This window comes from Harmonia axyridis, chromosome 1, assembly GCF_914767665.1.
Source record: "Harmonia axyridis chromosome 1, icHarAxyr1.1, whole genome shotgun sequence".
Taxonomy (NCBI): Eukaryota; Metazoa; Arthropoda; class Insecta; order Coleoptera; family Coccinellidae; genus Harmonia; species Harmonia axyridis.
The window spans coordinates 34,739,847-34,767,546 of NC_059501.1; the positions used below are offsets into that span (position 1 = coordinate 34,739,847).

General features: G+C 32.9%; 1 protein-coding gene across 2 annotated transcripts in view; it reads left to right on the top strand.

Moving 5' to 3' along the window:
* The first annotated feature begins 7,673 nt into the window (after window positions 1-7,673).
* Window positions 7,674-27,700, top strand: part of LOC123671515 (putative phosphatidate phosphatase) — a 57,264-nt gene continuing 37,237 nt past the window's right edge. For both annotated transcript variants that reach the window (XM_045605398.1, XM_045605399.1), the window contains exons 1-2: window positions 7,674-8,045; window positions 22,027-22,178. In XM_045605398.1, the coding sequence (XP_045461354.1) occupies window positions 7,976-8,045; window positions 22,027-22,178 (222 nt within the window). In that variant the 5' untranslated portion in view covers window positions 7,674-7,975. The remainder of the gene's footprint in view (window positions 8,046-22,026; window positions 22,179-27,700) is intronic.

A 27,700-nucleotide genomic window follows, 5' to 3' on the forward strand; every position in this document is an offset into this window, starting at 1 on the left:
AAAATGATGTATGATACTATGTAGATAGGATGTTCAGAAATTTAAAAAAAACACTAAAACATCAAATAATGATGGTTTTTTTGTTAATGGGCAATGGATTTCTCATTTAAAAAAAGAATCAATAATAATAATAATAATTCATTGCGATGGCAGCTAGATCAGATTGGTTTTTTCTTTCCAATCTTACTTGATAAAACAATGCTGCCAAATGCATAGTAGCCATAATAACAACAAGAATGTTTGTATCATCAATGACCTACTACTTTTTAAATATCAAAAGTAATAATCCTCTTATTGAAACTTGGGAAATTCATGACCCATTAACAAAAAAACAATCATTATTTGATGTTTTAGTGTTTTTTTATATTTCTGGAAAATGTTATCGCAAACATCCATTAGTGGATATGCATTGGAAGAAGAAGAAGAAGATGAAAGTCCTACCTACATAGTATCATACATCATTTTGAAGGAAAAAAAATACGAATCCAACGAAGTAATAATATACAGGGCGTTCCATTAAAAAAATATAGGTTTGTGTTGAATCTTCAAAACCATACCCCGAAAAAAACAATTGAGTACGCCACTGGATTCTACGCAGAATTCTGATTCAGATGTAGTTTTTACCTCAGCATTATTTCTACTTCGGAGATAAAGGAGGGGTCCGAAAAGTATCAATTTCCAAAATCACCCTGTATCTCTTGAACGGAAACAGTTATGCAAAATCTGATTAGACCAACTTGAGTTTCACGAAAAAGTAGGACAGGAACGTGAAAACCGCAAGGCTCTATCTTAAATAACAAGCGAGAAACCTGGCTGTCTCACCCAAAATGGGATGCACTGTACTGGAATCGTACGGTTTTCACTGATAAAACAGTTCCTTGAAACAGACTAGATATTAATCGACAAAATAAAATAATAATAATAGATTTTTGACCAAAATCAACAAAAAATCAATATGATTTCACTTCCATATAATTCATGAATATTAATAAAAACGGCGTTGTTTACTTCAGGATGGTCAGGTTGAAGATTCCTTGCCCCCACCGAGAGCACTTGGTCTCGGTGTGATGAATGATGATGTCCCTACCTGATTATGGTCCATTATTTGAAAATCATGATACGTGGGATTGCCATTATATCAGGAAATCGAAGACTGTTCTATTCGATATAATTATTTTTATTAATCACAAGTCCAAGTTCAATCAAAATAACCATTAGACACGTTTCCATGTTTCAATGGGAACTGATAAGTATATAGGTCATCTCGCGTGACCAAGCAAGTTCATTGATCATTGATGATATTGAAAAATAAAATTCTGTATTGATATATGAAAAAATAATCCAAAGAAATTTTTAATTCAATTTCTGTTTATCAGTGATATAACAATGATTCTGGTGTTGGATTCTCAATGTATACATTAATAATGATCATTTTTACCGAAACGTAGGATTCAATTATTTCCGTAATTCATATCAAGAATGCTAAAATGTAGGTTGGTCCAGTGGACAGAACTCTGTACTCCTAAACCGTTGGTCGACAGTTGGAACGCAGGCCGGAAAATAAATTTTCTGGTTACGAAGAACCGTCCAACCATTTGCTGTTGTTAAAATATTGATAGCTTTGTGCTTAACCTAAATTTGCGTTGGCAAATGTGGGAAAATGTACCATAACTCGTACATCTGAGCTTTTTAGAGATATTTAACAGACACTGGAGAGTCTGGATAGAAAAAATTGAAATTATGAACAATCAATGTTGAACTTAATCATGATAGTGGTTATTTGTATCCACTTGTCTTATTAGTGCTTTCAGTTACGTTTGAATTATGGTCAATAGAAAATCTGCTCATTAAAAAAAGAAATTATTCGTCGATTGAACATCTAATTAGAATTATTAGACAACTGATAGGTATCGAAATGGAAACTATGGTGAACGAGAAGAGAAAGATGTATAATTATAATGAATACTTATATGTTTATTGAAAACTTCTTGTACTGGATAATAAGTGAGCTCCTATTATTGAGAATAAAGAAAAGGTTGAGTGGAAAAATGTATTCATAGTAGAAATATCAAAATGCTTGAATTAGAAATTTCTAGGGTTTTCAGGTGTAGTCTTTCAGCTGGCATTTCGTATTTTCAGAAATATATCAGTCGCAGATTGTGTCTGAATCGACGCGATTTTCGAATTTATGAGTCTGTTTAGTTTAGTTATTATAAGTATACTATACCTCTCAGAGCTTCTGAAAGGTCTCAAATAGACCTAGGAGAACCGGGATACATGGGCGCCCGCAGAAATTTTTCTCAGGGGGGGCAAAAAATGAAAATTATTGAAAATTGATAAGGCGTTCGTGATTGTCGTAAGCGATATTAGTATTCCGTTTCTTTTTATTTCTATATTTATATTCATAAGTGGGAGTAGGACCGTGCAAAATAAAAATTATGAAGTTTTCCACTTCAACATTTTTTTTAAACATCAACAACATAGGGTGATGTAAAATAATACGGTAACTCTTTTCAATGGAACAATTTACAAAAAAATAAATATAAAAATATGGAGAACGAAATGAAATAATTATTATAATTGCTGGTAAATAAAGAAAAAACAACGAGTAATAACGAAATAAAAAATATATACATATATGCTCGATAAAACTATGTTCATAAAAATAATAAAAGAATAATAATAAATCTTGAAATATATAGTGAATGACGCAAACAATGGAGTTTAAAACATTATACTAAAATATGATTCAAAATAGCACTCCAGAATGTAAAAACAACAAACAAGTATATTATCAAAATTAACAAATCATAAATTGCAAAAAACAACTCATAAAAACAATATTAATTCTGAAGACAAAATACTTAATCGCTATACAACAGAGTAGGCATATTTATTCTGATCTAAAATTTAATTCTGCGCTGAAACTACGCTCTATAGTACGAGTAGTACATGGAAATGTAAGGAGAAGAATAAGGCATTCTTTGACAGCAGGAGAAAATTTACATTGTCCGATAAGATCTTCAATTTTTATGTTTTCATCCATTTGTGATTTAGAGAAATACTCATTCCAAATGTTCAATTCACTTTCTAAATTTTCAATGTTATACATATTGCCGACCTTAGATGCGAAAGATTCAATATCTAGTAATTTTGAATTCTTTGGCAAAAAATTGAAGAAAGAAAAAAGCATTACATGTTCTTTCGAGAATCTCGTTTCAAGGGCTGAAATCAAATGATCTCCATATGGAATGAATATAGATTTTTCGAAGTAATCTTCAGCTGAATCTGCTTCATAATTAGATCTGTATATTTTTCTACCGCAAATTCGTGGTTTTGCAATATCTATATTGATACTCTGAGCAGCAGTTGATGCTTTGGAAAAAATTTCTGTGAAGCATGCATCATCTGAGCGATTTTTTCCACATATTTCTATAATTAAATTTATATGACGGTGAAAATCTACAAAATTAATAGAAACACCTTGTAGTGTATTTGCTATTGGTTCCAATATATTTGAATATTTACTTGCTTCAAACAAATAACAAAAGTGAAAGAGTTTATTGCAGCCCATAACTGAGCAGCTCTTTTTGTTGATGAAGAATTCATTGAGATTTCTCCAGATTTTATACCAAAAAGAGTTTTGAATATTGTATTGAAGTTTTCAGCGAAAACTCGCAAAGATTTATATTTAGCTGACCAACGAGTTTCACAAAACAAAGGAATATTTGGAATGCCAATGCTATTACGAATCTCAGTTATGTTGAATTTCAAAAGATCACTAAAATTTCCAGAGTTCTTGTTGCTCTCTCGTATAGGCATATCTTGAGTTCCGCAAAAAACTATTGTTTTTATAATCTGTAATTTTTTTTCTATTTTCTCCAATACTTTTTTTCTTACCTTCATCTATTAAAGACAATAGGAGAGTATATATAAGATGGATTTTTTTTAAATTGACACGCATGGATTGCGTTCGGTTTCACGATTTGTCTTCATCCAAGAAGTGCTCAAAGCGTCTAAAAAAGTTTTCAATTCAAAAAATTTAATGCCGATTATGGATATGTGTATAGTATATTATGGATGTATTTATAGTAATTCCATTGAAAACTGAAAAAATTGTTGTGAATCCATTACTTTCCTTCTTTCCTTGCCCTTTGGATTGAGAAAGTAATATTGAGGGTGTTGTGCTGAAAAATGAGGTAATCAAAATCTAAGGGGGGGCCATGGCCCCCCTGGCCTCCCCCTGCGGGCGCCCATGCCGGGATATAAACATGGAACATTGAGCAAAACATCTCCTAAAACTGTGTATTCTAATGACATATGATAATAATTATTATGCACTACTTGCTTAAAAATTTCGGCATTTTACTAGATTTAAAATTGAAAAATGCTCAAGAAAAAATATGCAGCGTTTTAACTATGCTCATAGACGGTTTTTGCCTTTTATTTCCAAGATTTTTTGAAGTTACATTACCAAGATTGAAAGCCTAGAGAATCTTAAAATTTTACTCGTTTTCCTCCATCGTTTCATTCATATCTTGAAGATGCAGCTTTTCGAAATATACATTTATACGAAGTTTTTAGTGTGAAATGTCCATATACTATGTCCATAGAAATAGAATACACAGGGTGCTTCATGATATTTGCGCAGGACATGGATACAGGATGTTGACATTGAAAAACAAATCGTTTTTTGCGAATATTTCCGGAACCATTTATCATTTAGAGGGTAAATTAATAAAAAAAATACATATAATAGATACTTATCTATGCGAATACAGTTGATAGTAGCGATATTTGGGAACTTTATGAATGAGCGTCAATTGCCAAAGTCCATACCTGAAATGCATAACAGACAATTTACCAATCAAAGAAGCCATTCAAATCAATATCAGAGAAGCGCAGATCCGCATACCACAAGTGTTCAACTTAGAACTTCGATCACGGCACGAAATCAAGATTCGATCATGAAAGAAATAGTAAAACTTTATTTTTTGCAATATCGAAATAATAGTGACTAATATTGATTCTGTTAGTTATCTATGGGTACATTTTATATAAAAATAGGGTTCGTTACATGTTACATTCGTAACATAACTAAGAAGTTACCGAATAACAGATTATTTATCAAAACATCGAAAATCCACGGAAAAATAATATGAAATGAAAAAAGTCGAGCAGAATATCGAAAAAAAAAGGAATTGACGTGAAGTCAGTTGCACCATTGGATACCACTGAACTCTATATAACACTATATTGCAATTGGCGTGCGAATGAACGAGAGTTCGAAAGCTCCTGACTTAACGTCGTACAGTACTCTCCTCATGTTTTTTTTTTTTAATTCTGTTTGAATTTTCTGGGTTCTGAATACGACTTCGACACGAAATTTTGCACGAAGCTTGAAATTATTTTGTATTATATATACCAACGCGAAAAATCTCAACCCGATTCGAAAGCTCAGAGCTTGACAATCTTATTTCATTCAGAAATCCGTCGGATGTGTAGCAACGGAAAAATTAGCTAATTTTTTTCGACATTCTTCTTGAATTTTCTCTCAATATGAAAATTCGCATGGAGCTTGGAATTATTATTCCACGTCTAATTTCTATATTTCATTTCGATTGAATATGAAGTTTACATTTTCTTAGGACAACTAAATTTCGAATAGACATATTTTAGGTTAAAACCCGGTATTTGGCTTTGTATAACTTTTGAATTAGTAATAAATTCTATATTTCCAATAGATTCATTATTGAAAGTTTTATTATAGAATAAATATTATATATTTATATTTTAGTTGAATAAAGGCTTTCAAAAAAATATTTTTATGATTATTTATTACAGTTTGAAGATTACAAATAAATGTAAAATATTTTTTTCAATTTGATACATGTTTTTTGAAGGTGTTTCAGGTGTACTTAGATGTCATAAAATTTGGTTGAATTTTTCGTTGGCATGTTATGAAGATCATCTATTCCTCTCAAAATTTGAATGGTGGAGCAACTATCCATATCTATAGGCGTCTATCCCAAAAAACATAATCCACACAAGGCAAAATTTTGTAAAATCTACAATTTCGAGGTCGAAAAAAACCATATTTAATTATCTAAAATGATAAGACTAGCTACAGTCATAGAAATTATTTATTAGAAATCAATATTCTCAAAATTATGAGGCAATTTCAGTGAACTCAGATTTTGCTCATTAACGAACTCAACTGCTGCATAAGATATCCGAATCTACCCAGAAAAGTTTAAGTTTTCAGGTCTTTCCTTTCGACAGTTATCGGTTTTACGGAAAGACGGACGGACAGACAGAATCAGATTTGATGATGGATTCGTCGTCAGTGAATGGAAATTCATGGTTCGAGAACAGAATTTGAAAATTACATAAATTGTGACGCAATGTGTGTTTGCTCAGGAAACGAGAGCTAAAGAAACACCCTGAGGGTGTCATCAATCTGGCTACCTCGGGTTGCGTAATTTCATGTGACAATAGAAATCAGGATAGGTAAGTAATAAATAAGGTTCTTCTTCTCAAACAGACCAATCTCCAGCCAGTATTTCCCCGAAAACCCATACCACAAAATTAATTAAAATTTTGACTAGTAGAAGGTGAAATATTGACGTTGTGAGACGTTTCGCTATGTGCCTTAACGTTAACCGAAAGAGCTGAAATTTCCAACTCTTTTCATATATCCATAACAATTTTCATCGACATCGAACAAGTAAAATGCGAGATTTGAAAATACCGGGAATTTCACGTTTACGCATGCTCAGCGAGTACCTTAATTCGAAAAAGCTGAATATCCACACCAAATTTCATTAATGTCGGATAAGAATCGTGAAAATGAAGGCAGTTACATGAAAGTGTAGATCCACAGACCGACCGACAGACAGACGCGAAACCAAAAAGTAATATCACTGATGTCACAATGCTCCTACTAAAATTTTCCTAATTTTTATTGTACCTAATTCAAGGATATCGATCACATTTAATTGTGAAGTGTGAACTATATTACTGAAATGTTGTGAAATTTTGTCAGGACAGTTCGATGCTGGAGATTAATGAGATGAATGTAGACTATTTTCCTCGTCTCAATTTCCACCAATCACAAAAACGCGCAGTATTGAATTACAAATAGTTTCTAGATGGAAAAGCTGTATACAGTATGACAGCACCTGTCAGCAGTTTTTTGAATTTACCACCGGCCAAATTTGATAGCTGTTGTCCCAAAAATTTCAATATCTTTGGTTAATACGTACATATTTATTATGTATGCATTTATAATAAGTAGTAAGTTTTGTAAGCTATGTGTATCTGTTACTCATGAAAAAGTCTTGTCGAATACCATTCGAGCATCTAATTTTTCCTGTATAAAGAATTGAAAAACCCAATGCAAGGTAATATTTTTCAACAAAAAGCATTCGAGCAGGTGCTAAAATCCTCCGACTCTGGTTTTTGTTGCCACCAGTACTCATACTTCTGGTTAAAATATTACTTGGCAACGTATTTTTTCGTTTTTTTTCTGAAAAATTCGATGCCTTTATGAAAATAAATTTAAAATAAGTTTATATTTTTATTTCAGAGTAACGTTTCTGAAGCAATGATCTTGAGTTGCAGTAAATGCAACGCCTACCGCTCACTTTCATTCAACAAGATCTCGGCAAGTACACTGAATTAGTTCCCGCTGATCAGCGGTGTAGTTCAAACGTTGTGTATTCCTAGTGGTTTTATGACAGCTGTGCCACTCTGCGGGATAAAGTGTCACATCAAGAGCGATCATAACTCTTGCATATATTGAGTTGTTGGGAATATTGGATAATTGCCGTCTCTATTTGCGAATAACATCGTGTCCCTTGATTTATGTTCGTTATGATGACTTCCTAGGGTTCAGAGCTGTTGACATCAAATGAAATCTGTTTGCCCTTTCTATTAATTTATTGAATGACATGAATTAAAATTAATTGGACTTATGGCTTCCGTCAATTCGGTGGAGGTGCCTGTGACCAAGGTGCTTCTGGATGTGGTTTTATTGTTATGCGGTAAGTGAAGGTAGTGGTTAGAATTGCGAAATGCGAGGTTAGGATTTTGTTACGTGAGATTCCGGGCCAAGAATTGGGTCACTCGTGTTTTGTAGGCACTTTTTTGATTTAATTGGTTTTGCCATTGTAAAGTATTTGATTTATTGTAGAAAAAGGCTCTTATAAACGAATACTTCAAACCTATATGCAAAATATATCCACAGGTATCTACGATTCTTTCAGGAAGAGTAATGATTCAATGATTTTTTAAATAGGTATTTGTTGATCTATTTTCACTTTCTCTGATCATTATTTCGAATGCTATCTCTTCAAATTTTTTTCACCAAATGAATGTTTTTCTATAATTATCATTATCTAGATACAATCGTACCCAAAACTTTCAGGAAACGTTATGTTTTCGACGACAAATGCCATTTATCTTCGAAAGAATGAAGCCAAAATTCAAGAATTGGTAGATCTACAAGGAAGCCGAATTTTCACTGCATTCTTCAGATTCAAAACATTCCAAATTTGTAATATCTTCATTACTTAAGCATTAAGAGTTAGAGGACACTAACCTATTTCCTCAAGAAAGAAAGTAAATTCAGATTCCACGGAAAAAACTTTTTTTCCTATTCCTATATATTTGCGTAATTTATAAATGATGCGAGAAATGATGTATTCTTACGTGTCATAATCCGCACATTATTTTGAAGAAAGCAGAAATTTGGAATGTAGGTATTCACATCAATAAATTAAATCTATAACATAGATGAAAAAGTAGGTCTTTCAAAACAGGAAATGATTATGTGTTCATTTTTTGAGCTTTATGTATTTTCTCATTGCTACTAGGAAGTAGTAAAATCTACACTACAAAATTGTCAGATATGTCGATAATGTTGTTGTTGAATTTCAAACTTGAAATAGGTCACATTACCTACACTATTGAAATGAAAATTTCTGATTTTTATCTAAAAATATCCTATATCCCTCAATATAGTTTACTACCTTTCTCCTCAAATCTTTCACTAGATAATCAATTTCGATTTCTTTCCTGTGAAATGACCTCAATGGAATAATTAATTCAAACCTAGTTCAAGATTACAGCTCTGGTATTCACTAATCAAGTTCTTTTATTGATTGTTGATCATTTAAAACTAATGTGCATCACGGAATAGAAATCGATGAGGCCAGAATAACTAATTCGATAACTTCTCTCTGTGTATTTAGCATGCTGAACAAATATGTTTCAGGTTGTTAGCACAAATGCGAGCTATCGGCTTTTACTACCTGTAACACGAAAAGTGAGCAAACAAGTTTGTATATTCAATTCGGGCTGAAAGAAGTCGATTACACAAAAGGCATTGTTGTTTTGCGATTAGGTACTTCTAAAGCAACTACGTGCTTATTCCTTTAAGTAAATTCTTTAGTTTTTATCTGAGACTGTTCGTGGATTTCTTCCGGATTAGAAAACCATTAAATATTTTTTATGTCATTTTCAATCGTACATTATCTGAATATTTATTTTTATGGATTTATTTTTGCGTTTGGTTTGAGAAGAACAGCGGCTCTGCCCAAATGTATCAACGCCTGTTTGCACCGATTTTTTTTTAAGGGCCAGTTAGGCCTATGGTCCCTTAAATCGCACTTATGCCCACCACTCACGAGGCGTTTCTTCAAGCGTTTGGTAGCAAGCGTCGAAGAGATTCCAGTCGGGCAGTCAAGTTCATACTCTGATTTACAGTCGTACGGCCGTGTCCCGAGGTGTCTGACTGGAATCTCTTCGACGCTTGCTACCAAACGCTTGAAGAAACGCTTCGTGAGTGGCGGGCATTAGCAATCAATGCAATATTCTTAGAGCCCCCATTGAACTATCCTCAGCTAACTGACCAAATTTCGACCCTCAAACCATCTTCAGTGATTCCCTAACCTTGAATATCGAAGATCATATAAAACCTAGTCGGCTGATTCAGATGTGCACACGTTTTAATTTGTAATCAGAAAGGGGAAGATTCGTATTTTTGAAGATGGAACTTTTTGACGAGGTCCTGGTGGATGAGTTATTTGAAGATGATTTAGAGATTTTACAAAATGACTTGAAAAACTGCGATAAGTTATTGATAAAAGATAAAAAAAAGATCATTTGAAAAGAAAATTTTATTCTTCATTAATGATGAAACCATAGCCCTTAAAATAAAATAAAAAATATTTTATAAATATATCAGGTTGAACGGACAACTTTTCCAGTGGTTTTTTCCCTACCTATTTTGACATCCAGTTTGAGAGATTATGCCTTTTATGCTTGCTTCTCCTCAGCATGCATTTTCTCCTCGATTTTCTCTCATTGAAACTTTTTTATTGTCTTATCAGGGATGAATAGTTTTTATCAGCCAAATATCCATATTTTTCCGCTAATGTATTACCGCCCAAGGTTCTCACCACTACTGTAGCAGTTGGTCTCCTTCAATCTTTTCAGAATTCGGTATTGCATTTGTCTGCTTGTTTTCTAATATATTTTTGATATTTTTATATTGGAGTGCTATTCCCAAGAAATGTGTCACCTCCCTTGCATCCTTTTTTTTTCTTTCGCGTATATATTTTGAATATTGAATATTTTTCAGACTAAATGTTTGCCTTGGATGTAAAAAAAGTGTGTTTAATCTCGGTCCTGCAATATTTAGTTTTTGTAATATCTTTGAACACCCCGAATGGAAGATGGAGAGCACAACACAAGTTGCTACTTAGGTGCGTCCATCCTCACATGAGGGGTATATAATTTCAGATTGTATGATTGAAATTGTATTTATATTTCTAAGGAATAAAAAATTTGATTTGAATTTGACCCCAAGCAGCACCACTAGATAAAAAATATTCACAATTTACTTCTCTGTCAACTGTTTGAATGTTTGCGGATTTCCAATCACCTTTATTATAGTGAGAAAATGAAAGGACCTCTCTTTAGGATTTAGGTTGATGTTATCATGTTTTCTCAATAAAATTAGTAAACCAACAAAAAATGCAATGTTGAATCAGTCAGTGCAATTGTCTTGTACAGTTGTGGACTGATATTCGGGTTTTTGAGATTTGTGACCTTGAAATAAGTTCAATTTCAATATACATATTTTTGGATCCACAACTGGCTTTCGTGCTACAATCTAGTTTTGTGAAACCCGCCATGAGAATGAGAAATCGAAGGGTGAAATTTGAAAGAAAGCTCTTCAGTAAGTTATTCATAATAATCCATGAAACTCCCCTCATTCCTTCACATAACAGTTTTTTTTATATGTATACGTTATCATTATGAATGTACTACATATGTAACGCTTCGACTGTTAACTGCTTTGTCCCTTCAAACCGGACATAACAAGACTGGCTTTATGAAGAGGACAAAGGAAAACGAAAGGGAAAATGAGCATGAATGGATTAAAGAAATTTGAATTAGTTACAGGTATTAGGGTGACCATATTTATTGACCCCTATATAGCATGTATGAAAATAACTGTCGTTCCCATCGCACGAACTGTGTGTAGATATAGATCGAATTCGGATGAGAGAACTGAGTAGAAATGAAATTCTGAATATTTATACCGTCGAAATGAGACATTCAAACTTATCATACATATTTCGTGAAGAATCTCTGATTGACTATATCGCCTGATTTTTTGATCTCCAAATGCTATAAAGAAATTAATACGCTCTCGAAATATCTGATTTTTCACACAAATACATAACTTCACACCAATTTTTATTAAAAATTCATGTAAAGCATTGAATTAAAATTATCTGTTTTCTTCAGTTAAAACAATACACTTCGTCTGGTTCTCACTTATTTGTGTTGTTGTTTGTTTCATGGTATTCGAGAGCTTGGAGAGCTCAAATAATGTTTTATGAGAGTCACCCTCTATATAGGCGTAGTTGGTGTTAAAAGCTTATTGGAAGAACTGAATAACTGTTCTTCTGGATAATTTATATTGTTTTAAATATTCATTCCCGAAAACTTGAATGCGTTCGAATCATCTTCAAAAAAAAAACCATATAAAGGGTGTTCTTCTGGATAATTGAATGAATGGAGAAATATTCATATTTTTTAGACTTGAAAATTCCCTCGAAAATTCCTCATGTTGATTTTGAGTTTCAACCCATTTAATTCGGAGCTATTCGAAGTATATTTTGGAGCGGTCTTTTATCGGATAGATTACTCTACCTATATTAAATCCCGAAATATAGGATGATTAAAATTGACGGGTGTTTTTCTTCGAGGTATATAACTTTAAGTTGGGATTACTGTTCAAGATGGCGACCGATTTAACAGCTGTCAAGTGATTTATTCTCAGTTTGGTTAGGCAATTCATCATGAATAGACTCACGCCTGAACAACGCTTGCAAATAGTGCAATTTTATTTCGAAAATAATGGTTCTGTGCGGAATACGTATCGCGCACTACGTCCATTTTATTTTGTTTAGCGATGAAGCGCACTTCTGGTTGAATGGCTACGTCAACGAACAAAACTGCCGCATTTAGAGTGAAGCTAATCCTCAAATGTATGTCGAAACACCGTTACATCCAGAAAAACTGGCTGTTTGGTGCGCTTTATGGGCTGGTGAAATCATTGGTCCGTACTTCTTCAAAAACGATGATGGCCAGAACGTTACAGTCAATGGTGATCGGTATAGAGCCATGATTACTAACTTTTTCATTCCTGAATTGAACAACTATGATGTCCAGGAGCTGTGGTTCCAACAAGACGGCGCAACATGTCACACAGCTCGTGCCACAATCGATTTATCGAAAGACACGTTGACCGCCTAATTTCACGTTTTGGACCTGCGAATTGGCCTCCAATTTCTTGTGATTTAACACCGCTAGACTACTTTCTGTGGGGCTATGTAAAGTCATTGGTCTATGCGGATAAGCCACAAACCCTTGACCATTTGGAAGACAACATTCGCCGTGTTATTGCCGATATACGGCCACAAATGTTGGAAAAAGTCATCGAAAATTGGACGTCCAGATTGGACTACATCCGAGCCAGCCGTGGCGGTCATATGCCAGAAATCATATTTGAAATGTGATGCCACAAGATTATCTTGCGGACAAATAAAATTCATGTCAATCGAGTCGTTGTTTTATTGCAATTTAAAGTTCTATAGCTCTAAAAAAAAACACCCTTTACTTTGACAAACTTCAGCAGGTAATTCCTCACAATATTTATTTTATATGAATTTTCCAATATATATATATATATATATGACCGGAAATGCTTCGTTTTCGGGATGAAAGGTGTTACAGTTTCATTTTTATTATCTTTTTTTCTTTAATAACTTTCGAGGAAACAGTAATAGAATGAGCGGAATAGTCCAAATATCTAGAAAACCATTATGAATATTGAAGAAAGATGTATTCTTATTTCGATCGGAAAATAATTAGGACTTCAATTGAAAAATTGAATAGTTTTCGACGATAACGAATAATATTTGCATTGATAAATGCATGAATATGTAAAAATGCACCAATTAGGCGAAAAACCTGATCTAGAATAACTGAAACATGGCCAAATATTTTCGCATATATGAATAACAACTGAAATATCTGATATCGATAAAATATTTTCCTTCGATCTCATTATTTAAACATATTTTTTATTTCTACTACGATTATTTTGAAATGTTTTGTGAAATTTTATAACTTAATCATGAAAGAAATTAAAATCTTACGGGAATAATTTCCCGAATATCTCAGTATGATATTTTTAGAACTTTCAAAGTATTGTTTGCGTACTACTCGAAATGCCTTTCTTTTAAAAGTAATGTATGATATCGAAAAAAATAGGTATCTATACTATCTAAACTGTTTTCTAAAATATAATTTCGAAATTGCATTCTTGATTTTATTGGCTATGATTGATTTTCAAGCCTTTGAACCGCCCAATTTCTCAATCTCTAGTGTTTACTCATTTTAATCGTTCTATCTTGGTAAAAACGTATTCCCATTATATAACTGATAAAAATTGTGTATAGTTTGATCTTATCCGTATTTTATGATGAACCAAAATTATCAAAGGCATGTGATAATATTTATCTGTTTCAGCACTTGCTGGTTGAGTTAACACTATAACCATTGTATAGACTAATCAATTCAATGCATTGTATACCCATAGTTTCTTACTGAATTAGATGATGAAAATGATGATCTCCGCGGTTCTTAATTTATAGTTAATTTCATTTTATACCATTAGTGAATGAGGAAGGAATACAAAATAATGGAGAGCTAGTACAAAATTATCTTTTTATCATGAGCAAATAAAAAAATCTTTGTAATATTATGATAAAGTATAAAAATTAGAATGGGATAAACCTCAGAGTAAAAAACATAGATACAGGGAGCATACGTCATTTTCAGTAAGCAAATTTTGTCCCCAACATGAACTATCAAATTTGAAATGAAGCGCGCGGAAATTAAAACATATCAGTGATACGTTATTTCATTCAATTCGCGAGTTTCTCCACAAAGAACGCACTTCTTATGTCTCATTGTTAATCAACGTTTAATATCAACTCAAAATATATTGAAATATATCAGAAATCCAGAAAACAACTTCAAGCGCTCCAAACGACGTGAAACAACCGATGACACTAGGACAGCAAAAGTTGCTAAACCTTGGATATCAGCTGATAGATACAGAAAATAATAAATATCATGAAAATCTGCATTGAACTCTTCATTGTCATTATACATCTACTTGGGAAATTTCAACTCGGTCGGATCTGATATTCTACTTGAATTTTCCAAGGATTTTCTATGGTTTTGACGATGCATGAACATGAAATTTTGTGCGAAGTTTAAAATTGATATTTTACATGTAAACGAAGAATGTCATTTCCATCGAATTTGTAGTTTTGAAATTCTCATGCAGTACCATAATTTATTTTCTGCGAAGAATTGAGAATGAAATAATATCAAGTTTTTTGTAAGGAACATGAGGAATGGTCATTGTGAATCATAAAACATGAGTATGTTTCTCCGAAGCTGAAATAAATATTCAGGTGAGGCCATTTAAAGCTGATCATTCGAAAACAAACGAAAAATTCATCTTTGTCACTGCGGTGATTTAGTTGAATTTTTTTGTGGTCAAGTTACCCAGGTAGCGCATTCATTCTGGTGACGGTCCAAAATTCCATTATTTCAAGCGATTTTTTTTTATATGAACCTGTTGGTCTCGAGGATGTAATGTGGCCTTGATGTGGGAAGGATCCTGAAATTCATAGCGTGTTGAAATTCGTGGTTCTTTGACCAAAGAGAAACCTTTTTTGAATATTATTCCACAAGAAGAGGATATAATCTGGGATACGAATTATACATACGACAGCAGTCGAATGGAATATAAACTAATTTCCGATTAATTTCATATTTCATAGTGATTTTTTATTCTTCATCCCAATATAATAGAATTTTTTATGGTCTGTCTTTTTTATGTTATACTATTTAATATCTATCTTGTGAAATTACATATTTCATTCAAAATTGTTTGTTTCACGTAGATCACTATCAAAATCTTCGTATACTTTAAGCTGAATAATTATCACAGTGAATAGTGATTTAGTAAATCTTTTTGTTTCTTCACTAGCCTTCTCAAACAACACATAGAAGGAGTATAAGATCAATAATACCAACTCAAGGAGATCAGAATCCAAAAAATATTGTACCTAATACTTTTGTTTTATTCACATAGATAAGTATTGTTTAACAACTATAATAATGGTAGAAATTTCAATAAAACTACTAGGTTCATCTTTCATTATCACTTTCAAATAAACATATGTTTTGCATTCTCAGTAATCCTATCCTATTGCTTTCCTTTTTTTGTGCAATTGATGTCATCGTATGACGTTAACTTGTCTCCTACATTGTTCCTTGAGAACTTCTGTGATGATACAGTACAAGAAACGTTGGGAGTATTTCAACATTTTCTAATGTGGTCGTTATTTCGAATATGAGATGTTCTCTGTGGATGTTTAAACTTATTTCTCCTAAGGTTTGTGGTCTCCAAGTTGGAAAGTGAATTTTCTGTTTGAAAGAATGAACATCCCTCTGGATAGTCAATTTATTTTAAACGTCAGATTTTGGCTGCTGTTTCTAGGAATTGCAGGATATCATTTTGTAGGATTTGGTGTAGTGTATATAGACATTGTTCTCAAACCATTGGATTCGTTAAATTCTTGATGAAAAATTCGAGATCTCAAAATCTATCTGTCTAATTCAATTGAAATTTGTGGGCATAATAAGTTCATTGTTGAAAAGAGTTATCTGAGAATTCGGTTATATTAAGTATCTTTCACACAGGAAAAATTTGAAGACCCTATGAACCATAGAATATCTTTCGGAGAACAAACTAATTTGTGTCGAATATTTCGCATATTTGCAGTAAGGATCGAAAAAATTCCAAGATGTGAGAAGATACAAGAAGGACGACATTCTCGTGGTATGTTGATTTCATGGAAATATGAAGCATTTTGGTGTCTCCACAAAATTTGTCAATGTCAATAAAACGACCCTAAATATGCAAATTTGAACGCAATTTTTTTTTCGATCATTTCGTAGAAATACAAGGTGACTAGCGACGTAAGGGACAATGGCTCAGAGCAGATAAAGGACCTCGAACTGAATGAGGATTGGAGGTTAAAATATCCCGTATCGAAAGATTTCAATTTGCGTGTCAGGGGAAATATCACTTGGTATATGATATGAAAAAAATTGTCATGAGCTTTTCAGCGCTTGTTCTTTCATGAGCCAATTACGTCATTGGAAAACACATATCACCAACTGTATACAGGGTGTTTCGAATTAAGTCTGCACCATTGCTAACTACGTTATTATTGATGCTACGATGTCGGTTGAATGGGAAAACTAGTAGCATTTTTAGTGGTCTTCTCGATGCCAAGAACAAAAAAAAAATTGACAGTCGCGTTGTCATAATATTTCATAAAATGATATTTTTTTCAATGGAACACTCTATATTTTTTCATGCATTTCGGTTCGTAATGACATTCTCAACAACAAAGCTCATATCATCTTCCTTCCTTAAGTGGAAAATGAGCGATTTATTTTGAAATATTTAGATATTTTTTTCAGTAGTACAAAATATTTATTTGTTTTGGCGAATAAACCTCATGATTGTCCAAACAACCATTTTTTGTACTTATACGAATGACAATATTTTGTTACTAATAGAAAAATAAGACAGTAAAAAGAAAAAAGTGCGCTGGGATGTGAACTCGTGAAACCCGTGATCATCATGTAGCACCACTCAATCGATACCACTAAGCTATTTGATATTAATAGACAAAACGATAATTTCATCTTAAAGCCATTCCGCTAGCCGCATTAATTTTGTGAATCAATAGTGTCAAAAGAAGGGCCCAAATATGTCTTCAACAAGAAGGCGGTGTTTTTGAACATTTTATAGCGCTTTATCAAATCAGTTTATAATAAATGTTCCCTACTGTCTTATTTTCACCTTTACGAAAAAAAGTCAAATGAGCTTTGTTGTTGAGAATGTTATAACGAATCGAAATGCATGACAAAATATAGGGTGTTCCATTGAAAAAAATATCATTTTATGAAATATTATGACAACGCGACTGTCAATTTTTTTTTGTTCTCGGCATCGAGAAGACCACTAAAAATGCTACTAGTTTGCCCATTTAACCGACATCGTAGCATCAATAATAACGGAGTTAGCAATGGTGCCGACTTAATTTGAAACACTCTGTATACATATGAGGTCTTTAAATGTGCAATTAGCGAATGAATGAACGAGCACTCGAATGATCGTGTCTTTACATCAGTGCTTACCTCATTTTTCATGAAAATGCTAATGTTTACTGCTAAATACAATACAATACAATGATTATAACAGAATCCGTTGTTACTCATTAGACCTAGAGTGTGAAGACTGAAAAACGTCTCCAACTCAGATTTTGAAAGGGTATAATGTCGGGTATAAGCAGGTTTCTTTCTTAAATAGAAGACTATGTGTGTTGTTGAAAATTTGTTTGAGCTATTCATTATGCCTATAGAGTGTGAAGAATGACGAAATTCCATCAACTCAGCGATTTTGATAGTGGCAGGTTTGGGGAAGGCCGGTTTTTTTGTTTTAGAGAAATTACATGTTTTCGAGAACATTAAATTACAAAACGTGAAAATCGTCTAAGACTTTTGACTATGACTGTGGGACCGCATTTTGATTCCATAAAAATGATTGTGACCTGCTATGGTTCACACAAGGTTATTCGAGTTTATTGTTACATCTGACTCTTGATTACCGAATTAATCAAATACTGGTAATCAGAAGTTGGGTTTAAATAATTGTCCGTAATGATAGTCCGTAATCTCTGGGATGGCTGGTTGGTGGATAGAAATGAAAAGGTGATGTAGCAAACAATAATTGATCCTCAATGTTCTGTGGACTGATACTAATTGTATCACACCATTGGTGTTTGCTCCCACAAGAATAATGTTATTCATATATGTATATGAAGTAATGTTATCATATATCCTAACATGAAGGCACCTCTTCAATTCGCTTCCCTAAAAGGAAAAAAAATTAGATCTCTCTCTCATTGTAATGAGTGCAACCAAGAATTCAACAAAACATCATCTTCAGTTGAATATACCTTAAAAAGAAATGAATTTATCGTTACAATATATCCATAGCTTATGCTTGGTTTCATATTTTCAACTAAATTATTGTCCGACATATAATAATAATAATGTTTATTCAAAATAAACATAGCAGAAATTGAATTTCATATCACAAAGTTTTGATTTGTAATTATACTCTCCGATTATGACGGGTTTCATAAAACTTTTATTGACCGATCAACTCGTTGATTGTAGTTCGAAATCAATGGAAGTGTCAAAAATGGATTGATATTGGACCCAGACATGATTTGATCGATGAAATCACCACGATCAAAGTTAGTATACCATTAGTATAACGGGTATTTTTTTCGAGGTATATAACTTTAAGTTGGCATTACTGTTCAAGATGGCAACCGATTTAACAGCTGTCAAGTGATTTATTCTCAGTTTGGTTTGGCAATTCATACGTATCGCGCACTACGTCCATTAGCGATGAAGCGCACTTCTGGTTGAATGGCTACGTTAACAAACAAAACTGCCGAATTTGGAGTGAAGCTAATCCTCAAGTGTATGTCGAAACACCGTTACATCCAGAAAAACTGACTGTTTAGTGCGCTTTATGGGCTGGTGGAATCATTGGTCCGTACTACTTCAAAAACGATGATGGCCAGAACGTTACAGTCAATGGTGATCGGTATAGAGCCATGATTACTAACATTTTCATTCCTGAATTGAACAACCATGATGTCCAGGAGCTGTGGTTCCAACAAGACGGCGCAACATGTCACACAGCTCGTGCCACAATCGATTTATTGAAAGACACGTTTGGTGACCGCCTAATTTCACTTTTTGGACCTGTGAATTGGTCTCCAAGATCTTGTGATTTAACACCGCTAGACTACTTTCTGTGGGGCTATGTAAAGTCATTGCGGATAAGCCACAAACCCTTGACCATTTGGAAGACAACTTTCGCTGTGTTTTTGCCGATATACGGCCACAAATATTGGAAAAAGTAATCGAAAATTGGAATCCAGATTGGACTACATCCGAGCCAGCCGTGGCGGTCATATGCCAAAAATCATATTTAAAATGTAATGCCACAAGATTATCTTACGGATAAATAAAATTCATGTCAATCGAATAATCCATCGTTGTTTTATTGCAATTTAAAGTTCTATAGCTCTGAAAAAAACACCCTTTACTATTAATTTCACTTTTTTCTATTCGATGGCATAGTTTTCGCCCTTTCCTTCGATTCTGAGCCTTAGTGTAAAGATCTGTCTAATGAGTCATCTTCGAGAAAACAAATTTTCAAACTGGAATTACAAAAATTGAAGTTGTTGATAGGATAAAGTTACCAAAGTATTATACGTTGATTGTGGTTCGACGAATACGAAATGCAATCAAAAGTGATTGCATGGTTTCCAGTACAATATTAGTAACTATTACGTGAATATATTTAAAAATGAAGGGATTCATACTTAGTCATGGACTATGATTCTATGCTTATGAGTGTATTACTTCCATTCTCGATAGGTCAGTTTTTCTGATATGATTTTATGATTGTATACTTACTATACTTGTTTCAATTTCAATTTTTTTCGATTCTCAGAATTTAATCTATCGTTTGTCAAACAGACCGAACGCCATATGTCTACATACATTTTCCCCCTACATGTTACATTTGAATTTATTGTTCGTTATGTTAATTACACCAAGGCGATATAATCTATTTACTCAGTCATTTTTTATGTGCCATCCAGAAGCCGGCTGACGGCAGCCTTGATCTTTGTTTTGTTTCGGATGTTAATGTAACTTTTGATTTATGACGAGGAAGTTATATCTGCGTTACATGTTTTCTTGTTTGTTTGGGAAATAAAGTTTTACAAATTCCCAATTAATATCCTTAAAGATAATTGATAATTTACATTTTCGAATGTGCAATCAAACGATAATGTTTGTTATTTTATTGTGGTCAGTTGCATTTGATATTAAAAGTAGCTTTTAAGCAATATTTAGGAAGAACTTCAAATATTCCAATTCTAAATGGAGGGGGAAATTTTCACAGACGCATGGTATAAATAAAAATAGAACCCTCATAAAATAACTATAAAATGAATTCGGAATTTACACTTTTTAGGGGAACTTCTGTCACATGTTTTCTATTTATAGGAACTTTTTCATGTGAAATATAAGAAGTTTTGAAATAAAAAATATATATAGCGTGCCATAACGAAAAGTTTTTTTTCCGTCCACGGTTTATACATATATTCTCACTCAGTTTTTCATATTTCAATATTATCTTCACTTTCCTAGAAAATGTTCCTTTTTTTCAGAAGAGTTGAAATACTTTCATCGATCACAAATTTGATTATATAGAACATTTCATCGCATTTTCGTAATTTTGCCTAGCGAGTTCTGAATGCTGAATAGAAACTGAATTAAACCTCTAGTTTATGTTTCTACATAATCTATTTTGCATTTGTCAACGTACAAATAGTTGGAGATGCTGATTGTTGGATTCTTCAGCTGCATATTCCAAAACAAAATTTTTTTAATTTCCAGTAAGGATTGAGAATCTTCATCGATTTCAAAGGTTCATTTTTAAAACTTATTCTTTTATGTAAAAAATAGTATATTCTAAAACAAGTTGCAGAATGGACTTCTATTCCAACACGAATGCGAAATTAGAGAACGATCGACGAAGGAGCGAGTTTTCGAACGCATAAGTTTTGTGAAATATTGTCGAAATTCAATGAAAAATTCAGATAATACATCCTAGTGACTTTTGCATTCTATCTTGGCAGTTTGACTTTTGTGTTGTATCTTGACAGTACTGTGGAATTTGAATTTGAATCTTACGTTTTGAATTTTGAAATAATTTATAATTACGCAATAGATTCGTGAATTATGTCTGACAAAATCGATTCACGTAACACTTAATCAAAATCAAGAGAAATTGCGAATAATGTTGCAAATCATTTCATCATATCCAAACTATATCATATTGACAATTGACGTGTGTTTGAATTTTATAGGATCAAAAGTCAGTGTAGACAACCACAAAATTACAAATATAACTGAAATGAACTCATTACTGAAATAGAGAAAATATTTTCAATACATATTCCCACCTCTGGTTCTAGAAAAAATTTATTTAGTAAACGGAAACAAATAAATCATACAGCATTATTTTTGTCGAGATTTCGACTGACATAAGAAAAAGTCATGATCAAATCCATCATTCGAACGCAATTAATTTTAAATCTGCCTTCATAAACTCAGGAACTCTGCATGCTCTTGCATGCTTCTCTTTAGTGGAAATATAGAATTATTATTCAGTCATCAACTTTTTTCCAGTTGGATTTCCAATTCTGTTCCTATACCTGTGGGGCACTGCGTACCAAAGAGGATTCTTCTGTGATGATGAAAGCTTACGACACCCTTATTATCCTTCAACAGTACCTAGTTCTTATCTCTATATAATTGGCATCGGAATGAACTGTATAGTGGTGAGTCCTTTTTTTTACTATTTTTTCGAGGTCAAATAACCTGTCTCTCTTCTTATCTTACAACTTGTTCCGAAAACAACTATAATTCTTCTTCTGGAATGGGCTAGTAAGTACTTTTTATCTATCAGAATTCTCTGAGTCAGAGCAAGGTTGGGTGGGCATTATTGGGGATGGTTTGAGATGAATAAGTTTTATCGTAATCAACTAACGATGACATTATTTCAGCGAACTACTTGTTATGTTGTTTTCTCAGATAATAATAGATAACATATAACGTAACGAAATTTTCCAAATTCGATATAAGATAGTGGAATTGCGATTACTAGCTTTAAGTACCTACCTTGCCGTAATCAAGTGCATGTGATTTTTTTTTCTATTTATTGTTGTTATGTGAATTCTATTCTTAGTTGTCGGTGACTTCAACTCAAACAAATTAGATTCCAATATTTATTGATCATGAATAGGTTCAATCTAGAAGTATAAGACAATCTTCAGCTCAACATTCAGATAAAACAAGCGCGCAAAAAATAACATGAAGAAGTCTTCATATTTGAGTTGTAACAGAGAGAGAGAGAGAGATGATTGAAATAGGTCACCATATTGAAAGAAGTTCTAAAGAAAGTTATGTATACGAAGGAAGCACGAACGATATAATTAGGAAAGTCCAATAACCAAACCGCAAAACACGTCGAAAGATTAGGATTTTGCGGTTCAAATTACTAGATGATGTGATAGATATAAAAAGGAGCCGCTGCCTTATCTAATAATGGGATTATAAAAAAAAATGAGGAAAGCACTGACTTGAAGGCAGGAGCTATTGAGCGCATTTTTTTTTTGTTAGTAACAGCAGTAACAGTGGTTTCAGTACACTGAAAAAATTTGTTCATTGTATTAAATAATGTTAATAATTAACTTGATTTCAGTGATACGATGTACTTTTTCCTCAATATGTATAATGAAATTTCAATCTTTAACGTATATCTCCTATTCCTCGCTCTTATGAATCCTTTTACATCAATATCTGAATCTCGATTCTGAAATTGATGTTTATTGTTCATTGCTCCGATGAAATATTCATTGGATAGAGGAACTTCATTCATTAGCTGTATAAAAATCTATATTTACTTCTTCGGACAATTTGTATGAACAATAATATCTATATTATTTAAACAAAGTACAAATGATCGAATAATGAACCGTCATAATGAATAATGAAGATTATATCGGTTTAAGGTTTTTCCTAGGTACGATATAATGAACGACTTTTCATTATATTAATGTTTTTCGGCAACCGTCTGGGAAGTGCTCACTTCCCGGACGCTTTTTCTCTGAGAAAGTAGCATTTCCCGGCCTAGTCCGGAAAGTACGTACTTCCCGGACTAGGCCGGAAAAGAATCATAGAATCCATAGCAACCGAGATAACGGCTGACAGTTCATATGAAATTAGTTGTCAAAAATTTGCATGTTTTTTTATCGCAATCGCAATAAAATATGGAAAGCAGCAGCGATAGTGTTATTTTACATGGTTGCCGAAAAAATGTTTTACGCAACACGCCCGAAAATGGTTTTTTTGGACTCACAGACCTCCAGGACTCGCTTACGCTCGTCCTGGAATTTTGTCTATTCGTCCAAAAAAACCCTAATTTCCGGACTTGTTACGTAAATTACTATTTTGTTCATCGATGGATATTTGAATTCTACAATACAATCAACCTTTTCATGGAATTCATGTACACGTTTGGTTCGGTGTATAAATTGGAATTAATTTAAAGAGCTTTGCCATTCAAAACACTAATTTCTCGTTCAACAACAGTACCATACGAAGTGCTGTGCTCAAAATGAAGATATCGTAATGAAGAAAATGTTCTGAAAAAGTGAGGCAATATCTGAGTGTTCGTAAATTTTCTCGTCTGTTAACGAATTACTCCATAAGGTGTTCTGAATAAAACATTAATTTTTTTTGTTCACACCTGTGGGGAGTAAATGAGAATGACATCCGAACAGTTATGTTCTCGAGGAATCAAGCCACAATTCAAAAGAATAATTGCTAAAATCGGCTAAAGGTTTCAAGAGAAAATGAACAACAAACTTCGTTTAGATTTTGTCCGGTATCTTTATTTCACCGGTGTATAATACAGGGTGTACATATATTCATAGTTGTCAAAAAATAGGGTGTATCTTCCGTATTAAAACCTTTTTTTTTCAGGACCGCCCTGCTTAGTTACAACACCCTAAAGAGGACGCTGGAAAAGTAGTTTTTAGTTTTTCTCTTGAACACAAAAAAATTTACAAAAATGAAATTAAGCTGAAATTTTATGCGGGGCATTCAATAATTTTTTTACTGGTGTTGCTCTATGATTCCAAGGGGTGAAAAAGGCACCCATCAAACTTGTTTCGCAATAACTTCTTCTCTATTCATATTTTACTATGAGAAAATTAATTTAGGATAGACTGATTTATTCTTGATAAATAAGGTCTCTTGTAATTTTCTGCTAAAATTCATAGTTTTCGAGAAAAAAAATTATATACAGATAATACGCCTGAGTTGTGGAGGCTGCTAATATTTTGGACCTTAAATTTATCAAATAGGCGGATGTCAAAACTATATTTTCATGGTGAACTGGTGCATAGGGTGGGTCTTTCATATAAGCTTTTTTTGGAGCCCCCTCCTCTACTTTGTTACAGCCCCCGTAAGATGGTAAAGTGGTTCATAATTTTTTCCTAGAAAATCAAAAAATTCACAAAAATAAAATTAGGGTAAATTTTCAATAAATTTTTTGGTGGTGTTCCTCTATTTTTATCGAGAACTGGTGCATAGGGTGGGTCTTTCATATTAGTTTTTTTTTTGAGCCCCCTACCTCTACTCAGATATAGCCCCCTAAAGATGGCGCTTGAAACGTAGTTCTTAATTTTTTCTTGAAAATCAAAAAATTCACAAAAATAAAATGAGGCTAAATTTTTGGGTGTTGTTCCTCTATGATTCCAAGGGGTAAAAAAGCAAATAATTTTGCAATAACTTTTTTTATATTCATATTTTACAATGAGACCATTTATTTTGGGTAGACCGATCAATTCTTAACAAATGAGGTCTCTTGTAAATTTATGCTAAAATTCATGGTTTCTGAGAAAAAAATTATCTACAGATAATACGCCAGAGTTGTGAAGGCTGGCATTATTTTCGACCCTAAATTTATCAAATAGGTAGATGTCGAAATGTTTTTTTATTGAGAACTGGTACAAATATAAAATAAATGACACAAAAAACTATTATAAATTTTTCACAAATTCAAAACTATTTTTCGGGCGCCATATTTAGGGGGTTGTAAATAAGCAGGGGGTGACCCAAAAAAGAAAGTTTATATGAAGGATCCACCCTATTTTTTGACAAGGAATCGCATCATAATTTTTTCGCAACTATTCATATCATTTCAATTTCGAGGAAAATGAATATTGGAATTCCTGAACTTTAAGTTCAACTAACTTTTTGATTGTGGTTTCGCCTTCAAATACTCTTTCTAAACATATATGATTTATTCATAAAATAAAACAAAGTAATTTCCTCTAAACGTATATCCATTAAACATGAGTTATTGTTATTGCGACTGATTAATAACAAAAATTATTGAACTGCTAATAACAAAATTAGCTTTCTATAGTTTAACGATGAATTCTTGTTGTAACTTCGTTTTAAAAAAGCGTTGCCAAGTGTATCCGTGGAAAAGGCACGCACGATATCGCTGACGAAACTTGTTGCATTGTTTGCGAATAAAACAATGTTTTTTTCGGGGAATTAAGGGATCAGGTTCTCGGTCATATTTCTTAAACTAACTGGCGTCTACACTCATGTTGGAAGAGGTGTTAACGAACTCTTATTGAGGATTGTTGGCGCCATATCCAACATTGCTTTGATTCTTCGATTGTTCGTTTTGTTTTTTTTTGTCGACTAATCGTTGGGATCTAATTGATTCAGTAATTTAACGATGATATAAGTGTACCTCGAGATGATTCGTAGATATTCTTGAGGAAATGATCTCATTTGAGCGTTCGTTCCCCAAACAGAGGGCTGAATAAGTTCGTCAAGATGTATGTAGTTTTCGAATTTTGCGCCGGGGGTGGTCTCAAACGATAATGTTGAACTCACTGATGACGAATTTGTGTTCAACCTCATTTATGTGAATTTGTTATAAAAATCGATTGCTCTATTGTTCAAACAAATATTATCCCGATTTCTTTACGTTAAGAAGCGTACACTGGTTTGGATATGAATCAATAATTTTTTATATAAAATTCTCAAGTATTATGAAATCTTAATCTTAATGAAATAATCTGAAAAATTTCATTCTGGGAAAATGAGGAATCTTTACCTAATTGCGTAATCATATATTGTTTCAAATATTTCTTATCGCTAAGTTTTACTGTATGTGTGATTAATTGTATGCTCTAAGGTTCAAACACAGCTGAATAATATTTATTTTTAGCTTTTTTCAAATTAATAGTTTCAAGGCGTAAAAGTTATAGATCCTTTTGTATACGTAATTGCCGAGTTTCTGTTTCGAAATATTTTGTATTAGATAATTTTAAATTTACAGAATAATCAATAATCATTAAAGAATTAGATATAGGATTGCATACTCTATGAACTATGAACTTATGGGAACGAAGTATTCTTTCAATTTTTTTGAAGACGTATCTAATTTGTAAAATCCGATAAAGTGTTGAATGTCTCTGTAGCCAAGTACTGTACTAAGTAGAAAGAGGGTCATTGTCTTTTTTATGTGTGTAATTACCGCAATTCTTTTGTACCCATTCTTATACAAGTTGTCTCATAACAAAAAGTGTATGTGCAAAGAAGCGAATAAAAAAAATTTGAACAATTTGTTGACAAATAATTATTAATAAATTAAGCAATTTGTCATAGGAATTTGGACAGGAATCATGGACGTGAATAGTACAGAATAATTATTAATTATAAAAGTACATTATTCGGGAATTTATTTCTTGAAAATAAGGTCATCCAACAATCTACCCGCGTTCGCGACACTCATTCAATCTAACACTAAAACTTCTGGTTAAGGCTTAGCAAGTTTGCTACGTGATGGCTACGTGGCGAATATTTTGTTCTAAGTGGAATGTTGGTTTATAAACGTAAATTAACGATTTGAGGAAACTCCACAGGTAAAAGTCCATAAGCGTCAACCTCTCCTGGAGAATTATTTGCTTAAAAATTGCATGAACTGTCACCGTCAACCAGCGTCGCCGTCAAGTTGTGTTAGTATGTTTCCCTGTAGGGGAATCAGTGCTACAGATTTTCGTGCATAACGTCAGACTGCTCTGCTTAGACTAACTATGTTTCTGCCTTAAATCGCCAGTTTCGAATACAAAGTACAAAAGGCGAATTTCTTGAAATTGATGATGATTATAAATATAGAACCTGTCAATTCGATACTTTAGAAGAAATAACATTTTTGTTGATCGTAATTGAACTACCAAATATCTATATGATTATTTTTATCGCTGTTTAT